The sequence below is a fragment of the Podarcis cretensis genome (genome assembly GCF_951804945.1).
Source record: "Podarcis cretensis genome assembly, chromosome: 2".
Lineage (NCBI taxonomy): Eukaryota > Metazoa > Chordata > Lepidosauria > Squamata > Lacertidae > Podarcis > Podarcis cretensis.
The window spans coordinates 124,894,382-124,914,497 of NC_137171.1; the positions used below are offsets into that span (position 1 = coordinate 124,894,382).

At 44.0% G+C, this 20,116-nt stretch overlaps 5 protein-coding genes and 1 long non-coding RNA gene across 12 annotated transcripts in view; 2 read left to right on the top strand and 4 right to left on the bottom strand.

Annotated features, from left to right (window-relative positions):
* Positions 1 to 18,921, top strand: part of LOC307209171 — a 44,425-nt gene extending 25,504 nt beyond the window's left edge. The window contains exons 3-4 of the long non-coding RNA XR_013835376.1: positions 2,655 to 2,750; positions 17,775 to 18,921. This is a non-coding gene — a long non-coding RNA (uncharacterized lncRNA). The remainder of the gene's footprint in view (positions 1 to 2,654; positions 2,751 to 17,774) is intronic.
* The window catches only part of LOC307210988 (vomeronasal type-2 receptor 26-like), a gene marked incomplete at its 5' end in the record, with an annotated part of 266,099 nt that overhangs the window by 135,921 nt on the left and 110,062 nt on the right, over positions 1 to 20,116 (top strand). The window lies entirely within an intron of this gene.
* Positions 1 to 20,116, bottom strand: part of LOC307208972 (uncharacterized protein) — a 62,545-nt gene that overhangs the window by 40,539 nt on the left and 1,890 nt on the right. The window lies entirely within an intron of this gene.
* LOC307208685 (uncharacterized protein) overlaps positions 1 to 20,116 on the bottom strand; it is a 63,491-nt gene that overhangs the window by 11,852 nt on the left and 31,523 nt on the right. Inside the window, exons 1-2 of one of the 4 annotated variants that reach the window (XM_079963553.1) lie at positions 6,853 to 6,880; positions 5,222 to 5,300 (exon numbers count right to left, since the gene is read on the bottom strand). The exons of 2 other annotated variants lie outside the window; for them this stretch is intronic. The gene's annotated coding sequence lies outside the window, so the exon portion shown is untranslated. Of the gene's footprint in view, positions 1 to 5,221; positions 5,301 to 6,852; positions 6,909 to 20,116 lie in introns of those variants that run through there. One more of the 4 variants, XM_079963548.1, reaches the window with a different exon arrangement.
* LOC307208141 (uncharacterized protein) lies at positions 307 to 19,338 on the bottom strand. 4 transcript variants are annotated; one of them, XM_079962569.1, is made up of 4 exons: positions 19,195 to 19,338; positions 18,935 to 19,061; positions 3,300 to 3,383; positions 307 to 2,719 (listed from the first exon to the last, which is right to left on the bottom strand). In XM_079962569.1, the coding sequence occupies exons 1-4, from the start codon at positions 19,267 to 19,269 to the stop codon at positions 1,014 to 1,016; spliced, it is 1,992 nt and encodes a 663-aa protein (XP_079818695.1). In that variant the 5' UTR covers positions 19,270 to 19,338; the 3' UTR covers positions 307 to 1,013. The 4 variants fall into 4 exon arrangements, with proteins under 4 accessions (XP_079818695.1, XP_079818696.1, XP_079818694.1 ...); XM_079962570.1 differs by lacking the exons at positions 18,935 to 19,061; positions 19,195 to 19,338 and adding exons at positions 4,184 to 4,310; positions 4,432 to 4,589; XM_079962568.1 differs by lacking the exons at positions 18,935 to 19,061; positions 19,195 to 19,338 and adding exons at positions 4,184 to 4,310; positions 4,432 to 4,581 and having other exon boundaries at positions 3,300 to 3,380.
* The window catches only part of LOC307208687 (uncharacterized protein), a 29,055-nt gene continuing 25,214 nt past the window's right edge, over positions 16,276 to 20,116 (bottom strand). Inside the window, exon 4 of the mRNA XM_079963555.1 lies at positions 16,276 to 17,752. Coding sequence (XP_079819681.1) covers positions 16,554 to 17,752 — 1,199 coding nt within the window. The 3' untranslated portion in view covers positions 16,276 to 16,553. The remainder of the gene's footprint in view (positions 17,753 to 20,116) is intronic.

Genomic DNA, 20,116 nt, shown 5'->3' on the forward strand with positions numbered 1-20,116 from the left:
ACCTTCACTGAAGCCCTTCCCACAATTCTTACATTTAAATGGTTTCTCCCGGTGTGACTTTGCCAGTACACATTGAGTTTCCTACTACAAATGAAGCACTCTCCACACTCCGTTTATATGGTTTCTCTCACATGAGGCCGTTGATGTACAGTAAGTTTTCCCCCTTGACTGAAACCCTTCCCACACTCCAAACATTTATATGGTTTCTCCCCTATGTGAGTCCGTTGATGTACAGTTGTCACAAAAACAGAGTTAAGTCCCTTTTCACCTTTATCATAGTGTTTCAAGAAAGACAAAATGACACAATTCTCTTCAGATTACCACCCTTTATTGATTAACAAGTAATAAGCAATAAGGACTCATTCATTCATCACTCATTCATCAATCATATTTTTAGTTTTCAGGTTGTCCTACTTCACCCAGACATGCTGTCATCCTGCTTATGTCATATTTTCGCCCAATTATTTTTGTCCATCCTGATTTCGCCTGGTCCATTGGCTAACTCAATAGTTCTTTATCTTCCATTTAATCATTTCTTTATCTTCTGTCTTCAGAGTCATAGTGCCATCTGATCCCACTCACTTCAGACACATCTCCATTTATATCTTCCATTCATACCATTAAGCATACTAAATATATCATCAGTTATACCATGAGATCACTTGTGATCCTCACAGACTATCCCTGATCGACTATTCCTATGATTTAATAAAGACATTTCACTAAACCACATATATTCTTTAAGAAATTAACTATAAATCTGAACATTAGTATTAATATTGTGTCATTCATTACATATGTTACATTAGTTACGTATAAATGTTACATATGAATGGCATCCTTCATAAAAGGCACCCTTCATATTCTTGTCAGAATATAAAACAAGGTGTAACTTTCAGTCGTAACTGAAAGAACAGCGTCAACCCTACATCAATGCTGTTGTTTGATACCCTAGGAAACTCAAAACCAACTATTTTGAAAGAACACCCTTAATACTAACATAGAAACTTTATTCATACAGAGTTTATGAAAAACGCCTTTCCAGCCTCACACAGTAAGTTTTCCCCTTGACTGAAACCCTTCCCACACTCCAAATATTTAAATGGTTGCTCGCCTGTGTGAGTTCGTAGATGTGTTGTAAGAACTCCATTCCGACTGAATCTCTCCCCACATTCCAAACATTTAAATGGTTTCTCTCCTGTGTGAGTTCGTAGATGTGTTGTAAGACCTCCATTCTGACTGAAGCTCTTCCCACATTCCAAGCATTTAAATGGTTTCTCTCCTGTGTGAGTTCGTAGATGTGTTGTAAGAGCTCCATTCTGACTGAAGCTCTTCCCACATTCCAAGCATTTAAATGGTTTCTCTCCAGTGTGAGTTCGTTGATGTATAGTAAGGTTTGCATTCTGACTGAAGCTCCTTCCGCACTCCATACATTTAAATGGTTTCTCACCTTTGTGAGTTCGCAGATGTGTTGTAAGAGCTCCAGTCTGACAGAAGCTCTTCCCACATTCCAAACATTTAAATGGTTTCTCGCCTGTGTGAGTTCGTTGATGTTTCGTAAGAGCTCCTCTCTCAATGAAACCTTTCCCACACTCTATACATTTAAATGGTTTCTCGCCTGTGTGAGTTCGTTGATGTTTCGTAAGAGCTCCTCTCTCAATGAAACCTGTCCCACACTCCATACATTTAAATGGTTTCTCCCCGGTGTGACTTTGTCGGTGCACAATGAGTCTCCCCCCTTCACTGAAACCCTTCCCACACTCCAAACATTTATACGGTTTCTCCCCTGTGTGAGTTCTTCGATGTATAGTAAGTTGTGAGCACTGACTGAAACCCTTCCCACACTCCATACATTTAAATGGTTTCTCCCCCGTATGAGTTCGTTGATGTCGGGTAAGGCTTCCATTTTCACTGAAGCTCATTCCGCACTCCATACAATGAAATGGTCTCTCCCCTGTGTGATTCCGTTGATGTACAGTAAGTTTCCTCCTTTGACTGAAAACCTTCCCACACTCCATACATTGAAATGGTTTCTCCCCAGTGTGATTCCTCTGATGCCCATTAAGCGTTTCCCTATGACGGAAGCTCATTCCACACTCCACACATTTGAATGGTTTCTCCCCAGTGTGAATTCGTTGATGTCTTGTAAGAGTTCCACTGTCAATGAAGCCCTTCAAACACTCCATACATTGAAATGGCTTCTCCCCTGTGTGAGTCCGTTGATGTACAGTAAGTTTTCCCCTTTGACTGAAAACCTTCCCACACTCCATACATTTAAATGGTTTCTCCCCTGTGTGATTTATCTGATGCATATTAAAGGATTCCCTATGATAGAAGCTCATTCCACACTCCACACATTTATATGGTTTCTCCCCGGTGTGAATTCGGTGATGTACTTTAAGAGCTCCACTGCCAATGAAACCCTTACCACACTCCATACATTTAAATGGTTTCTCCCCTGTGTGAGTTCGTTGATGTCTTGTAAGTTTTCCCATATCCCTGAAGCTCTTCCTACAGTCCATACATTGAAATGGCTTCTCCCCTGTGTGAGTTCGTTGATGCCTTTTAAGAGCTCCACTCTCAATGAAACCCTTCCCACACTCCATAAATTTAAAGGGTTTCTCCCCTGCATTAGTTTGTAGTTGTGTCCTAAGGTGTTCACTCACGCTGAAGTACTTTACAGATGGCCCCTCAAAATTCTGATTGCCTTCTCCATCACCTGGTTTAAAGGGGGGGGGGGGAGAGATACTGTTAAGTATTCAAGAAAAACAAAAAGAGAACTTAAGATACAGCAAGACCAGTCAGCACTTTCTCTTATTTTAACACCTCCAGCCTTCCTCCCTCTCCTATGAACCAAATTTTTGGGAAAGGAAAGGAAATCTGAAAATAATCTCCAGAACCCTTAGTATCCAGTTCTACCTTCAAATTGCATGTGCTGAGGTGAGGCATCTATGGCCCTCCAGATGTGGTTGGACTCTAAGAACCATCAACCCAACTAAAAAAGTCCAATGACCAGGGCTGATGGGAGTTGTAGTGCAGCAACATCTGAAGGGACACACTTCCCCCATCTTCACCCTCTTGTGAAATTGCTATGCCTCTGTATTCAGTTTTCTCCTTCCTCCCTGATCTGTAATATCTCGCTGATACATTCCAACCAGCTGTACACATCACCTAAACCTGCACCAGGATGCTGGAAAAGATGGGCCCTCATTCTTATCCAAAAGGGCTTTTTTTATATTCCTACACACTGAAAGGAGACATAGAAAGTTACAGCCTCACAGCAAAGTGGAAGTATGTACCTCTCAATTGGTCCAGGACAATATCCCTGTATTTTTCTGTTCCAAGCGAGGAGATGAGCTCAGATCTGAATATCAGAGTCTCTGCTATGTGGAATAAGTAAAGCAGAAGCATTGTTTATGTCATATGTGACTGTAAAAATATTCAAAACTATTAATCTTGTGAAACAAAGACATCAAAGTGGCCCATTAAAAACTAATAAATAACACGGACCAGGAAGGCTCATGTCTGTGACTCTCTTTGTAGATTCTACATAGGTTTTTTGGGGAAATTCATACCACAATATCAGTTATGAACAGTTGTCTACTGACAAAAGTACAGTGTTGCTATAAACTACAGTCTTCAACATCAACTTCGGTGGGCTGGTCATGTTGTTCGGATGCCTGATTATCATCTTCCAAAGCAATTACTCTATTCCCAATTTAAGAATGGAAAGTGAAATACCGGAGGATAATGAAGGAGGTTTAAAGACGCTCTCAAGCCAAATCTAAAGAAATGCAGTATAAGCACAGAAAATCGGGAAACACTGGCCTGCAAGTGCTCCAGTTGGAGAATAACCTTTACCAAAGGTGTAATGGACTTTGAAGAAACACAAACTCCGGACGAAAGGGACAAACAAACTAAGAGGAAAGCATGTTTGGCAAACCCTCACTGTAATTAACTCCTGCCTGGAAACCTATGTCCCCACTGTGGAAGGATGTGTGGATCCAGAATTGGACTCCACAGTCCCTTACGGACACACCATTAAGACCGTGTTCATGGATGACAATCTTACTCGGCTACAAGGGGTCTCCAAAGTAGAAGACACAGCAGGAATAAGTGGTTCAAACAGCAGATTCACAGCTCCAACGTCTAGCAGCCAAGAGGAATAAAAATGTGCCCTCACCTAAAGAGGTCACCATCTCATAATTCTCCTCCATGACTTCCTTGTGCAGAGCTCTTTGGCCTGGATCCAGTAGAGCCCACTCCTCCTCTGTGAAAAACACAGCAACCTCCTCAAAGGTCAAGAGGGCCTGGAAGAAGAAAACAAGAGCTTCTCTTAGATCCCCATAATCCCCACTCAACACAGAGGGAGGCTGGGTGGTCCCATCTATGCCTCTTCCCTCCTCCCTGCTCCCGTTGCTCTTTCCCTACCTGAGAAAGCTGCCTGGCTCCTCTTTCCACTCCATCTTTAAGAAGAGACCATTCAGAGGGTGTATCAGAGACCATTGCGCTGCCAGTGGAAAGGACGGAGGAGGAGGAGGCGCAAACTGGGCCACTTCTGGGACTCTCGCAGCTGTTGCCACGATGCACTTTATCCTTATCTTTAAGGATAAAAACGCAAAAATTATTATTATTATTATTATTATTATTATTATTATTATTTATATACCGCCCTATACCCTGAGGTCTCAGGGCAGTTTACAGAAAGGCAGATTTATTTAGGATGGGACACATTTACACAGACAGCATTAATATTCACAATGAAATATAAATTACTAACAGATACCAAAGATAGGGGCGGCTTCTCCCTGCCAGATTTACGATTATATTATATTATGAGGCGTCCTGCTTATGCTGGCTTAGAGAATGGATAATATTGGAAAACGAAGATATATTAGACCTTGAAGCTCAGGAGAATAGGTTTGGTTGACATGAATATTTATGGTATACACACACACACCCATTATATATATATATATATATATATATATATATATATATATATAGACTAAAGGAAGTAAACCAGGGACCAGATCTCCTGTGGGTCCCTTCCAGGAAGTGCAAGGCAGGGAACTGGAAGGATGTACTCCTTTCTACAGGAACTTTATAATACTATAAAAATGCCTCAGTCTTTAGGGAACCTTCAGCTTCGGATTGTAAAGCTCTAGGATCAAATCCCAAACTCTTAATGAAGCTTCACAGAAAGCATTACGGCCAGTACCTCTGCAGACCTCGCTTTTCCTTTCCTCCAAATAACCATCCAGGAAACAGATTTCTGACCCTTTGATACATTTAGAATACTGTATAGAAAATAAGGGAAACTCCTAAATCTGCAATCAGAAGAAAACCAACACCTGGAGGGCACCAGGGTACAGAAGCTCCATCCAAGGGGAGCAGATGGAAATATTTAGAGCACTCTATGCGCTAACATGGATTGTAGTTTAGGAGACAGAAATACAAAGTTTAGTGGCTTATGGGCCCCTAGTCCTTCCTCTTAGGAACGTGTGTGTGTGTGTGTGTGTGTGTACCTTTTATATCCCCTACACTGTGAGGAAGTACAGGATGAGGATCCTTCCAGAGCATGGGGATGTGAGACTGGGTCTCCCTGGTGTAAGCCCAGCACCTGAACTGCAGGGTGTGGAGCCTCAGACCCTGGGGCTAAATTGGCCTTCAAGTCCCCCCTCTTTCTCTCTCTCTGGCCCTCAGGAATTTCCCCAGCACCACACCCTCTTTCCGACGCTTCCCAGCTGCCTCCTGGGGTTTTTTGGTGGGGCTGGAAAAAAATCCCTGGAAGGCAGGCAGCTCCTGGACAAAGCTCAGAGTCAGCCCCATAGCCCCACCAACTCTGTCCTATGGCCCTGCCCATCAATGGAAAGTGGACCCTGGAAGGCTGCTCAGGAGCGAATGTGGCCCTCAGGCTGGAGAACAGTCTCCACCCCTGTTCCAAACACTAAACTGGTTCTAATCATTGTGCCAAAGCCTTCCAGCCTGACAGACTAGGATTTCTGAAAGGGGAGCTGGGGGGGGACCCCCCCTTCCTTCTCACATCAGGCTCTTTCTTACTCAGGAAGCTTCGGAGGCCGATTTCCCTTGACACTGTCCATCTCTCACCCCCCACCCAATTCGAAATCTCCCCCCTCTCCCCCAATCCAGAGGTGACTCTGTTCTCCAGCTGCTTCCACTTCCTCTCCCCTGCTTGCCCTCCCGATCTCCGCCCCACTGAGGCAGGGGCTTCAGCAGCAGATTTAGGAGGGGGGGCAGATTAGGGTCCTGGAGGAGCTCAGCCCCCCCTCCCGCCCAAACCGGCTCCCTGATGCAGGAGGCAGAGCCAGGGGGGAGCGATGGGGGGGGGGGCAGCAGTGAGAAGGGAGATGGAGGGTGCCAAGCAGAGAGGAGCATCACTAGGCGGAATGGGGCTGCCCCCCCCCCTTTGAACGGAGGACTGACTTCTGAGTCAACATGCACAGGGTGGGGCTGCAAATCCCTTTGTAATTAAGTTCCACTGGGGGGGGGCACCCTTTTGTGGTTCATCTCAAGTGTCTTCGCCCCCCCCTCCCCCCACCATGGGAGCCTGGCTTGATCTCTGCGCTTCAGAAAGGATCTTGCAATGCAAACCCTGTTTGGGGGGGGGACCCCACTTTGCAACAGGATGGCCTGCATCCCGCCCACCCCCCGCCCCACTGATTCCCACAGGGAAAGAGCGGAGCCCCTCCCTGCTTTCCTTTCTCGCCCCCCCCCCCGCAATCCTCCCGCCTCCTTTCCCAGTCGCCCTGTTTGTAGATTCAGGGGGAGGCAAAGCAAATCCTTCTTTCCCCCCCCCGCCCCCAAATAACCCCCCCAAATATGAGGCACCTCTTTTTCCTCTTCTCCAAGTCCGCTTCTCTTCCGGGGTTGTGCATGGAGACCCCTCCCCTCCAACTTCGCTTCTACTTCCCCCGTCAAAAAAAAAAACCCCTTCCTGCCTCTCTAGGAAACGGAGCTCATTGGCCCAGAGGGAGGGGGAGGGGCAGCCCTGTTCAGGGAAGTTTTTAACGTGTGATTTTACTGTATTTTTGGTTTTTATGGAAGCCGCCCAGAGTGGCTGGGAAGGCCCAGCCAGATGGGCGGGATATAAATAATAAATTATTATTATTATTATTATTATTATTATTATTATTATTATTATCCGCCTCCCCCTCCCTGCAGACAGAAATGTCCTCCCCAATTCCGGGGAAGACCTGTTTTCCTAGGGTGCCATTTATTTGGTGAGACAGTCACGGGTTCAATCCGCAGCAGCGAAAGAGGACACGCACACCTTACTTCTGAAAAGGGGGGAAAGAGGGTGGAAGGGGTTCAGAGCAGCAACTTACAATAATATTAAAGGGTGCCCAGACCCCCGAGTGCCGCCAAGCGCCCTTGTTTTCCAAGGACACTCCTGGGTTTACAGAAGCCATCCTGGTTTCTGATTTAATCCCGGAATGTCCTATTTTCCATAGGACATTCCTATATCCATTGGATAAATTTTGGAGGGAGTTATGTGACCCCTAAACCAAAGAGATAAGTAACATCTGAAAGGCAGCCCTGTATAGCGAAGATGTTTAATATTTTTCAACTTATTTTGCAAAAAAAAAAAAAAGCAGTTTTTGAGCTATTTTGAACTATCTTTTAGCAAAACCAGCAAAAATGGCACTGCCAACATGGGACATTTTGCCTATTTTCACCCAGGCACTGCTTCCAACTACAGTATACTGGATATGTCTGAGAAATTCCAGACATATGGAAACCCTACTGTTGAATAGGACGTCTCTATTCGGAGAAACTCTGGTGGGTATGGGGCGGTCCGGTGTCTTTACAATGTGTACTTTTCAAAAAGTGGGGGCCAATGGACAAAGTTGGGCTTTGCTTTGAGCGGGCAAAGCTCAGTGACAGAACAGTTGCTTTGCATGTAGAAGGCCTCAGATGCAATGCTTTGCATGCAGAAGGAAGTCCCAGATGCAGTCTTAATATCTTACTGACCAACTGTCAGGGATTATTAATACGTCGTTCCTATTGGTGTTTTGCAACTTTGACCTGTTGAAGGACCTTAGCCAGACCTTAGCAGAGCATACGCAGAGTTCCAGAAAGCAATCAGTTGCAAGCAGGATGGACAAAGCAGGGACAAGACGCTGCTAATGGTAACTTGGTTACTTAGATGTGTTTATTATTTACAGCAGACTCTACAAGTTACTATATACAGGAACATATACGGATCTTAACCAGCTCTCTCTTAACAAACTCTCTGAACTCAGAACACCACACTGACCAACAAACTATCCAGTCAGTAAGGTCATAAGTCATCATGCCTGTGTGAGACCTCAACCAATGGTAAAGCTGTATCCAGGGTCCCATATCTCCAGGCAGATAACTCCTCTCTGCTCAGTCATCCTTGGCTGTCACCCAACTCTTAAATGACATAATAGGCATCACTGAAACCTGGTGGGATAAGTCCCACGATTGGAATGTAATAATGGAGGGATACAATCTATTTCAGAGAAACAGACCAGACAAGAAAGGAGGAGGAGTGGCGTTATATGTCAGGGATGTGTATACCTGTGAAGAGATCCAAGATTTAGAACCTCAAAGCCAAAACAAAATAAAAAAATTCCTTCCAGTAGCACCTTAAAGACCAACTAAGTTAGTTGTTAGTTCTTCAAAGCCAAAGTGAGAGCATTTGGGTCAAAATTAAGGGAGAGAACAATAACAGAGACCTCAAGCCAAACGGAGGACATAGATGATGCCTTCCTGGGACAGATGGCCAAGCATGCAAAAGGAAGGGAGATAGTAGTAATGGGGGACTTCAATTACCCGGATATTTGTTGGATGTCAAACTCAGCCAAGAGCATAAGGTCAAACAGATTCCTCACTGGCCTTGCAGACAACTTCATTGTCCAGAAAGTGGGAGAAGCAACAAGAGGAACAGCCATTTTAGATCTGGTCCTAACCAATGTTGATGACCTGGTTAGTGGGGTAGAAGTGGAAGGATCATTAGGCGCGAGTGATCATGCTCTGTCCATTAAACTTTAATTAGTTTAATGTTAAGTAAACGTCCAGTGCACTTTAAACTTTATTTACAAAAGCAAAACCCTGGCGATAAAGCACACATGCTTTTATCTCCAGCATAAAGAAAAAACTTTACTTTAAACTTAACTCATATCAGTAAACACGCCCACGGCCACAAACTGAGTCTGCGAGTCAGGTCAAGGGAGAAAGAAGGGAAAGAAACACGGTGAACTGACTCTTTATACAAACTAACTCACATTCCTGGATGCTTAATGACTTCCAGCTGCTCAGTGATTAGAGTGACTTGTTACCTCTTAACCCTTTAATACCAACACCCCCTCTCGCTCGTAACACTGAGCTGTACCAACCTTAATTCAAATTTAAACCTGAACAGAAATATTTATGAGATTGCGGACTCAAAGCTTTTGTAAAACCGTCTGTGAGATTTTCTTTGCTTGGACAATACTTTAGTTCAATTAAACCTTGTTTTACACTTTGGCATACATTTTGATAATGGATATCCAAGTGTTTTGTGTGTGCCTTGAATTGACCTGATTTAGCTAGTTTAATACAAGGTTGATTGTCTTCCCACACTCTGATAGGTAGGGAACATTCTCCAAACAATTCTTGTACCAGTTGCTTATAAAATTCCAGTTCTCTACATACATCTGATAATGCATTGAACTCAGATTCAGTTGAACTTAAAGCTATAAGTGATTGCTTTCTTGATCTCCAACCAATTACTGCATTTCCAAATTTTATCGCCATTCCTGACACTGATTTTCTATCTGGTCCAGCATCTGCCCAACTGCTGTCGGCCCAACATTCAAGTTGTGTGCTGCCCTCTGCTAATAGTTTTAAGCGAAACCTTTTGGTAGTTTGGAGATACCTTAAAACTCTTTTTACTCCTTGCCAAGCATGCATTGATGGTTTTTCAGCTTGTCTGCACAGCATGTTGACAGCATATGTTATATCGGGCCGAGTCCACTGTGCAATGTGGAATAGACTGCCTATCGCTGACTGGTAAACCCCGGGATTACTGAACTCTGCCTGTTGCTCGGCTTGAGCATCCTTTGTGTAACTTAACTCCATTGGGGTTTTAACACCAGCACAGTTGTCCATTTTAAACCTTTCCAGCAACTGCTGGATCTTAGCTTCTTGGCTAAGCCAATAGTTCCCATTTTCATCTTGTTGAATTTTAACTCCTAGATAAACAGATACAGTGCCTAGTGATTTTATCTGAAACTTTTCTCCAAGCTTTGTGGCAAATTGTTGTGCAAGTTTATCATCCTTTCCACTGTATAATAAATCGTCAACAAATATCAAAACTGCTTCTTGTTCATATCCCGAGCCCTTTAGATAAAGACACGCATCTGCTGTGCTCTTTCTGAACGCCATGCTCTCTAGAGCATCGTTTAAGCAGGAATTCCAATTACGGGCGGACTGTTTCAACCCATAAATAGATTTGTGTAGGCGCCAGACCTGGTTTGGCTTGTCTCCTTCAAAACCTGGTGGTGGTGTCATATAGACTTCCTCCTGTAAGTCTGCATTTAAATAAGCCACATTGACATCAAAATGAAACAGCTTATTTCCCTTCTTAGCTGAAGAGGCTAGAAGCATTCTTAATGACTCCGATCTTGAAGTAGGGGCATAGATTTGAGAATAGTGAACACCTTTGCGCTGCGAAAATCCTTTTGCAACTAGTCGGGCTTTATATTGCAACTCCTCAGTAGTTGTGGGCTTTAAACGATATACCCATCGACAACCTACAGCTTGTTGCCCTTTCGGAAGCTCTGTACTTGTAAACATACCGAGAGACTTCATTGAAGCCATCTCCTTTTCCATTGCTTCCTGCCACTTTACGGCTTCTGAGCTTGGAAGCTGTTGTACCTCTATATAGCTATCTGGCTCACACTGTGCCATATTTACGTATACACTTGTCACCTTAAACCGCTCTGGAGGTTTGCCCTTTGTGGCATGGTTTGACCTGCGCAATTGTTCCTCTTGTGCCCCCTCTGACTGTTGGCTGTCAGAATCTGTCTCAGACTTTATATCTGGATGCGCCTCTAGGGATAAAGACCTCCGTTTAGATACCTCCCTTGGGCTTGGTGTTGCAGGCGACCTGCTTCGCTTTTGCTGTCTGCTAGGCCTACTGACTGGCGATGTTGGAACACTCCTAGATTCTGGCTTTTCTACCTTAGGAGAAGAACCTTGTGCCTGGTCAGAATCTGTATCTGAACCATGTGCACCATCCCCTTCTGGCTCACCACCCTCTGGACTTTCATTCTCAGCATAAATACCTATATCATCTCAAAATGTCAGGGTTAGCATGTAAGTGAGTCCATCCGGACTGCTCACAAAATCCAGCGCTCCTACTGATGACCACTCTTGTAGTATTCCCATTTGGGTTCACGAACCTCCAAGATTTGGCGTGTGGTTCGTACCCACAAAAGATGAGTTTCCTAGCCCTTGGACTTCCCTTTTTCCTTAACGCTTTTGGGATAAGTACATAGGCTTGAGATCCAAACACCCGAAAGTAATTAACTTTAGGTTTCTTCCCGTATAAAGCAAAATATGGCATAGTGTCAATTACCGCATTATATACTCGGTTCAGAATATGAGTAGCTGTCTGCCAGGCTTCCGCCCAGTAACTTTGAGGGAGTTTAGAATCAAACAACATAGAGTTTGCCAACTCTTGTAGAACCCTGTTTTTACGTTCGGCCACGCCTCCTTCTTGGGGGGAATAAGGTGTAGACAGACGATGCTTAATTCCCTTTCTCTTAAAGAAATTCTGCAACACAGACCCGGTAAATTCTGACCCTCTGTCTGTCTGAAAAGCAAGTACTCTAGTACCGAATTCAAGTTCTACTGCACGAACCCAATTTTTAACTGTTTCTGCAGTATCTGCTTTTGTTTTGAGAGGAAAAAACCATGTGACTTTTGTTTTGTCATCCGAGAAACACAGTGCATACCTCGAACCTCCCATGCTAGCAACAGGCATTGGGCCACATAGGTCCATATGCACAAGTTGGAATACTTTGTCAGATTTCCTATCTGAACTGGGATAGCTGCATCTATGAACCTTTGCCCTTTTGCATGCAGTACAATCAGTACATTTCTTCATTTTGCACCCTTCTGATAATTCGGGTTGCCTTTTAACATACTGAAAATTAATATGTGCCATAAATGAACACAAGAATTATGGGTAGGCAAGTTCACACAACCAGCATGAACCTGTTCAACTTCATCTGGACTTGTCTCAAAATAATATAACCCATTTCTGCATTCCACCTGCAAAAGAGATACGTTATTCTTTGAAATAGTGCAAACCCCATTTTCAAACACAGTTTTAAACCCATCTCTATCAAGTTCTGACACAGACAAAATACACCCCTTCATTCCCTTTAGCACATAGGCATCAATTTCTGTATGCAAACAATTCAAGAACACTGTGCCTACGGTCTCTAAGGAACGCTTAGTTGAATCTGCCATTGTCACAACTTTAGGGGTTTGCAAATGCCTGCAATTCTGGAAACGGACACTAGATGGCACCACCAGGTGGTGAGATGCACCACTGTCGATCAACCAGCGTAGATTGCTGCCTTGGCCACGCCCTTGCATCAACGCCATTGCTGAAGCCATGTGCTGTGTGCTGTGGGAGTAGCCACGACCTCCTCCTCTTCTCCGACGTCCCCTGGAACTCCTTGTCTGGTAACTAGGGGTAACGGCCTTGGTGCTGTCTTGACCAGGTTCACGTGTGCAGTTCCTGATTAAATGGGAAGAGGAACCACAGCGAAAACAGTGTCTAGCTACAAAAGCATTTACTGTATTCTCAAACTCAGCATCCCCACTCTTAGGCACAGCACAACTCCCCTTTGATGACAAACCTCTTTCTCTTTGCCTTTTGTCCTGTTCATCTGCAAGCCGAGAAGAAATGTATTCAAGGGTTAATTCAGCTGAAGGCATAGCCTCCAAAGTTAGAGCTAGAGTCTCATAGCTTTTATCAAGAGAAGACAACAATATGTATGACTGCTGCTCCATAGAGAAAGGAATGCCCAGCTGTCTTAGTTGATTAAAGGCAGACACCATTTTGGCAATATGTTCTTTCACACACGCTCCCAGTTGGAGACGTAAATCAAACAAACATCTTGTAGCATGGATCTTGGCCCCCGCAGTGTTTCTGGAATTTAACCGCTGCAGAACCGTCCAGACCTCATGCATGTTCTTTAACTCAGAAACGTAAGGCATTTGCTCTGGTCCCACTGCCAAAACTAGTAGACCTTGGGCTTTCCTGTCGCGTTTCTGTGAAGCTGCTGCTGCTGCTTTGTCTTCTGCAGACGCGTCTGCAGCTGCCTGTAAAGGCAGTTCTTCAGTGCAACTCCACAACTCTTTTGCTTGCAACCAAACCCTTACTCTAGCCTTCCAATCTTGCCAATTTTTCCCATTGAGTCGCGTAAACGGGACAGAAAAACTTTCCTGGGAGTCTGCCATCCTCCCTGGGGCTTAGGAACGATACTCACACACCTGTAGACCGTCTCCCAGCATCTGAGTTGGCTCCTTGAGGCATAAGACGTCTTCCAGCAAGTACAAACTGCGCAGTGCCTGTTTAAAACTTTTTTTTCTAGGCATGTTGCAGGACTCAAGTTGCTTTGAAGGCTTTTGTTTTCGGCAACCGCTTCTGTCTTCGCTCCAGTCCTTTCATAAATCGCTCTGAACTGCACTCCTTATCTCCTTCTTGACGTACAAACAGCCATAACCTGTCCATTAAACTTTAATTAGTTCAATGTTAAGTAAACGACCAGTGTGCTTCCAATGCCATAAATCTTATCTCAGCAGAGAATTCTGTGCAGCGGTTGAAGAAGGCAGGAGAGGCAGTACCTTTCAATGAAGAATCCTGGAGCAAGCACTTTGGAACTCAGGAAAAAACTTTATTTACAAAAGCAAAACCCTGGCGATAAAGCACACATGCTTTTATTTCCGGCATAAAGAAAAAACTTTACTCTAAACTTAACTCATATCAGCAAACACGCCCACGGCCACAAACTGAGTCTGCGAGTCAGGTCAAGGGGGAAAGAAGGGAAAGAAACACGGTGAACTGACTCTTTATACAAACTCACATTCCTGGATGCTTAATGACTTCCAGCTGCTCAGCGATTAGAGCGACTTGTTACCTCTTAACCCTTTAATACCAACATGCTCTTCTGAAGTTTACTATACAGCGGAAAGGAGCAGCCAAGCATACTAGGACTCAATTTCTTGACTTTAGGAAAGCCGACTTCATAAAACTTAGGGAAGTGCTGGGTGAGATCCCATGGACAGTATTACTAAAAGGAAAGGGAGTGCATGATGGCTGGGAGTTTGTTAAGAGGGAGATAGTAAAAGCACAACTTCAGGCAATACCAATGAGACGGAAACATGGAAGGTGCCTAAAGAAGCCAGGGTGGCTATCTAAAGAACTTTTAACCGAATTAAGATTAAAAAAGGATGTGTACAAAAAATGGATGTGTACAAAAACAAAGTCAGAAACGCTAAAGCACAGAATGAACTCAGGCTTGCTAGAGAGATTAAAAGTAACAAAAAAGGCTTTTATGGGCATGTCCGTAGCAAAAGGAAGAACAAAGAAACAGTGGGGTCACTCAGAGGAGAAGATGGTGAAATGCAAACAGGGGACACAGAAAGGGCTGAACTCCTCAATGCCTTCTTTGCCTCAGTCTTCTCTGATAAAGAAAACAATGCCCGACCTGAAGAATTTGGAGCAAATGATTCAGCAGAGGAAACACAGCCCAGAATAACTAAGGAGATAGTACAAGAATACTTGGCTAGTTTAGATGTATTCAAGTCTCCAGGGCCAGATGAACTGCATCCAAGAGTATTAAAAGAACTGGCAGATGTGATCTCAGAACCACTGGCAGTCATCTTTGAGAATTCCTGGAGAACAGGCGAAGTCCCGGCAGACTGGAGGAGGGCAAATGTTGTCCCTATTTTCAAAAAGGGGGAAAGAGAGGACCCAAATAATTATCGCCCAGTCAGTCTGACATCAATACCAGGGAAGATTCTGGAGCAGATCATTAAGCAAACAGTCTGTGAGCACCTAGTTACAGATAGGTAGCCGTGTTGGTCTGCCATAGTCAAAACAAAATAAAAAAATTCCTTCCAGTAGCACCTTAAAGACCACCTTAAAGATCTGAAGAAGTGTGCATGCACACGAATTTTTTTATTTTGTTTTGACTATGGCAGACCAACACGGCTACCTATCTGTAACTGGGTATCTGAAGAAGTGTGCATGCACACGAAAGCTCATACCAAGAACTAACTTAGTTGGTCTTTAAGGTGCTACTGGAAGGAATTTTTTTATTTTGTTGTGAGCACCTAGAAAGGAATGCTGTGATCACCAATAGTTAGCATGGATTTCTGAAAAATAAGTCATGTCAGACTAATCTGATTTCGTCTTTTGACAGAATTACAAGCCTGGTAGATGAAGGGAACGCAGTGGATGTAGCCTACCTTGATTTCAGCAAGGCATTCGACAAGGTGTCCCATGATATTCTTGTAAAGAAGCTGGTAAAATGCGGTCTTGACTATGCTACCACTCAGTGGATTTGTAACTGGCTGACTGACCAAACCCAAAGGGTGCTCATCAATGGTTCCTCTTCATCCTGGAGAAGAGTGACTAGTGGGGTGCCACAGGGTTCTGTCTTGGGCCCGGTCTTATTCAACATCTTTATCAACGACTTGGATGATGGACTCAAGGGCATCCTGATCAAATTTGCAGATGACACCAAACTGGGAGGGGTGGCTAACACCCCAGAGGACAGGATCACACTTCAAAATGACCTTGACAGATTAGAGAACTGGGCCAAAACAAACAAGATGAACTTTAACAGGGAGAAATGTAAAGTATTGCACTTGGGCAAAAAAAATGAGAGGCACAAATACAAGATGGGTGACACCTGGCTTGAGAGCAGTACATGTGAAAAGGATCTAGGAGACTTGGTTGACCACAAACTTGACATGAGCCAACAGTGTGACGCGGCAGCTAAAAAAGCCAGTGCAATTCTGGGCTGCATCAATAGTATAGCATCAATAGGAGTATAGCTGGGCATGTTTAGCCTGGAGAAGAGGAGGTTAAGGGGTGATATGATAGCCATGTTCAAATATATAAAAGGATGTCACATAGAGGAGGGCGAAAGGTTGTTTTCTGCTGCTCCTGAGAAGCAGACACGGAGCAATGGCTCCAAACTACATATGCTTTAATACAAATATGCACAACATTCCATACAAACACCAGAACATCAAATATTCTCCATGCATTTAGAATGGATTTCCCCCTATGAGAGTCAAAGTGAATTCTGTGGGGAAAACTTGACATCTCCATGGGTTCTCCCCTATGTGAGTCTGTAAGTGATTATTAAGAACTCCATTATAACTGAAACACTTTCCACACTTCAAACATTTAAACCGTTGCTTCTCTGTGAGATCGTTGATGTTTTCTAAGAGTTATGCTCTTACTGAAGCACTTTCCACAATCCATACATTCATATGGTTTCTCCCCTGTGTGTTTGTTGATGTTTTTTAAGGTTTCCTTTCTGACTGAAGCTCTTTCCACACTCCATACATCTAAAGGGTTTCTCCCCTGTGTGAGTTCGTAGATGTACAATAAGTGCTCCATTGTGAATAAAGCTCTTCCCACACTCCATACATCTATATGGTTTCTCCCCTGTGTGAGTTCGGTGATGTCTTGTAAGTTTTCCACCCTCACTAAAACACTTCCCACACTCCATACATCTATATGGTTTCTCTTCTGTGTGGGTTTGTTGATGTTTTGCTAGGTACGCGCTTTTAGTGTAGCTCTTTCCACACGCCAAACATTTATATGCTTTCTCCCGTGTGTGAATTTGTTGATGTTTGGTAAGGTTATTACTCTGCCTGAAGCTCTTTCCACACTCCATACAACTATATGGTTTCTCCCCTGTGTGAGTTCGGTGATGTCTTTTAAGTTTTCCAGCTTCACTAAAACCCTTCCCACACTCCATACATCTATATGGTTTCTCCTCTGTGTGGGTTTGTTGATGTTTTGCAAGTGACCCACTTACAGTGTAGCTCTTTCCACGCTCTATACACCTAAATGGTTTCTCCCTTGTGTGAGTCCGTTTATGTTGAGTAAGGCTTGCACTCCTAATGAAACTCTTTCCACACTCCATACATCTATATGGTTTCTCCTCTGTGTGGGTTTGTTGATGTTTTGCAAGTGACCGATTTTCAGTGTAGCTCTTTCCACATGCCAAACATTTATATGGTTTCTCCCCTGTGTGAGTTTGCTGATGTTTGGTAAGGTTATTACTCTGCCTGAAGCTCTTTCCACACTCCATACACCTAAATGGTTTCTCCCCTGTGTGAGTCCGTTTATGTTGAGTAAGGCTTGCACTCCTAATGAAACCCTTCCCACACTCCATACATCTAAATGGTTTCTGCCCTGTGTGAATTCGTTGATGTACAGTAAGGTGTAAATACTGTCTGAAGCTCTTTCCACACTCCATGCACTTAAATGGTTTCTCCCCTGTGTGAATCTGTTGATGTCTAGTAAGGTTTGAAGACTGTCTGAAGCTCTTTCCACACTCCATACATCTGAATGGTTTCTCCCCTCTGTTAGTTTGTAAATGTGTGCTAAGGTGTTCACTCACACTAAAGTACTTCACAGGTGGCACCTCATAATTCTGATTGTCTTCTACATTGCCTGGTTGAAAGTTGGGGGAAAGAAAATATTGTTAGGTCTTCAAGGAAGAAAACAAGAGAAATTAACATGCAGCAAGACCAATCCGCACTTTCTCTTATTGTAACAAATCCAGCATTCCTCCCTCTCCCATGTACCACATTTTAGGAAAGGAAATCTGAAAATAATATCAAGAACCCTTAGTATAAAGTTCTACCTTCAACTCACATGTAACAATGAGCACCAAGAGAAACCTTCTCTGCTGACGTGCTGACGTGAGGCATCTATGGCCCTCAAGATGTGGTTGGACTCTGAGTAGCATCAACCCAAGTAAAGATGGCCAATGGCCAGGGATGATGGGAGTTGTAGTGCAGCAACATCTGAAGGGACACACTTCTCGGTAGAGCCGCCCGCCCAGTCGAACACCCTCCCATCAGATATCAAGGAAATAAACAACTATCTGACTTTTAGAAGACATCTGAAGGCAGCCCTGTTTAGGGAAGTTTTTAATGTTTGATTCTATTTTTAATATTTTGTTGGGAGCTGCCCAAAGTGGCTGGGGAAACACGGGCAGATGGGCGGGAAATAATTTATCATCATCATCAACATCATCATCATCCAATTGCAGAATAGCCTTTACCAAGGCATCATGGACTTTGAAGAAGCACCAACTCAGGATGAAGAAGAAGAGTTTGGATTTGATATCCCGCTTTATCACTACCCGAAGGAGTCTCAAAGCAGCTAACATTCTCCTTCCCTTCCTCCCCCATAACAAACACTCTGTGAGGTGAGTGGGGCTGAGATACTTCAGAGAAGTGTGACTAGTCCAAGGTCACCCAGCAGCTGCATGTGGAGGAGCGGAGACGCGAACCTGGTTCACCGGATTACAAGTCCACTGCTTTTAAACACTACACCACGCTGGATGAAAGGGAGAAACAAGCTAAGAGGAAAGTACGTTTGGCAAAGCCTCACTGTAATTAACTCCTGCCTGGAAACCTATGTCCCCACTGTGGAAGGATGTGTGGATCCAGAATTGGACTCTACAGTCACTTACGGACACACCATTAAGACCATGTTCATGGATGACAATCTTATTCGGCTACGAGGCTTCGCCAAAGAGGAAGACACGGCATGAATAAATGGCTCAAACAGTAGTTTCACAGCTTCAGTGTCTAACAGCCAGGAGGAATAAAAATCTGCCCTTACCTAGAGAGGCCACCATCTCATAATTCTCCTCCATGACTTCCTTGTGCAGAGCTCGTTGGCCAGGATCCAGCAGAGCCCACTCCTCCTCCGTGAAAAACACAGCCACCTCCTCAAAGGTCAAGAGGGCCTGGAAGAAGAAGAAGAAAAAAAAAAACAGAGCTGCTCTTAGATCCCCATCATCCCCACTCAACACAGAGGGAGGCTGGGTGGTCCCATCTGTGCCTCTTCCCTCCTTCCTGCTCCCATTGCTCTTTCCCTACCTGAGGAAGCTGCCTGGCTCCTCTTTCCACTCCACCTTTAAGAAGAGACTGTTCAGAGGTTGTCTTGGAGGCCATTGCGTTGGCAGTGGAAAGGACGGAGGAGGAGGAGGAGGAGGCGTAAACTGGGCCACTCTTAGCTGTTGACAAGATGCACTTCAATGCAGGGAGCAGCCCTTTTAGGAGAACAATGAAGAAATAATAATAATAATAATAATAATAATAATAATAATAATAATAGTTATGAATTAAATTTATATACCGCCCTATACCTGGAGGTCCCAGGACGGTTCACAGAAAGATGGAATTAATTAGTGGGATACATTTACACAGATAGCATACCTGTTACAAATTACAAATATCAATACTAATAAACTAATACGCATAAATTCTAATTACAAAGCCAGAGAACTGGAAGGATGTAATCCTTTCTACAGGAACTTTATAATACTATAAGCTGCCTCAGTCTTTAGGGAACCTTCAGCTTCAAATCCCAAACTCTGAATGAAGCTACGCAAAAAGCATTATGGTCAATACCTCTGCAGACCTCACTGTTCCTTTCCCCCAAATAGTCATCCAGGAAACTAGTTTCTGACCCTTTGATACATTTAGAATGAAGAAAGTAAGGGAAACTCCTAAATTATGGGCAGAATTTGCAGTCAGAGGAAAACCAACACCTGGAGGGCACCAGGGTGCAGAAGCTCCATCCAAGGGGAGCAGATGGAAATATTTAGAGCACTCTATGCACTAACATGGATTGTAGTTTAGGGGACAGAGATACGAAGTTCAGTGGCTTCTGGCCCCCTAGTCCTTCCTCTTAGGAACCTGTGTGTGTGTGTGTGTTTGTGCGTGTCCCCTTTTATCTTCCCTACACTGGGAGGAAGGACAGGAGGAGAAATAATCAGGGGGTCCAAACTGGGCACAA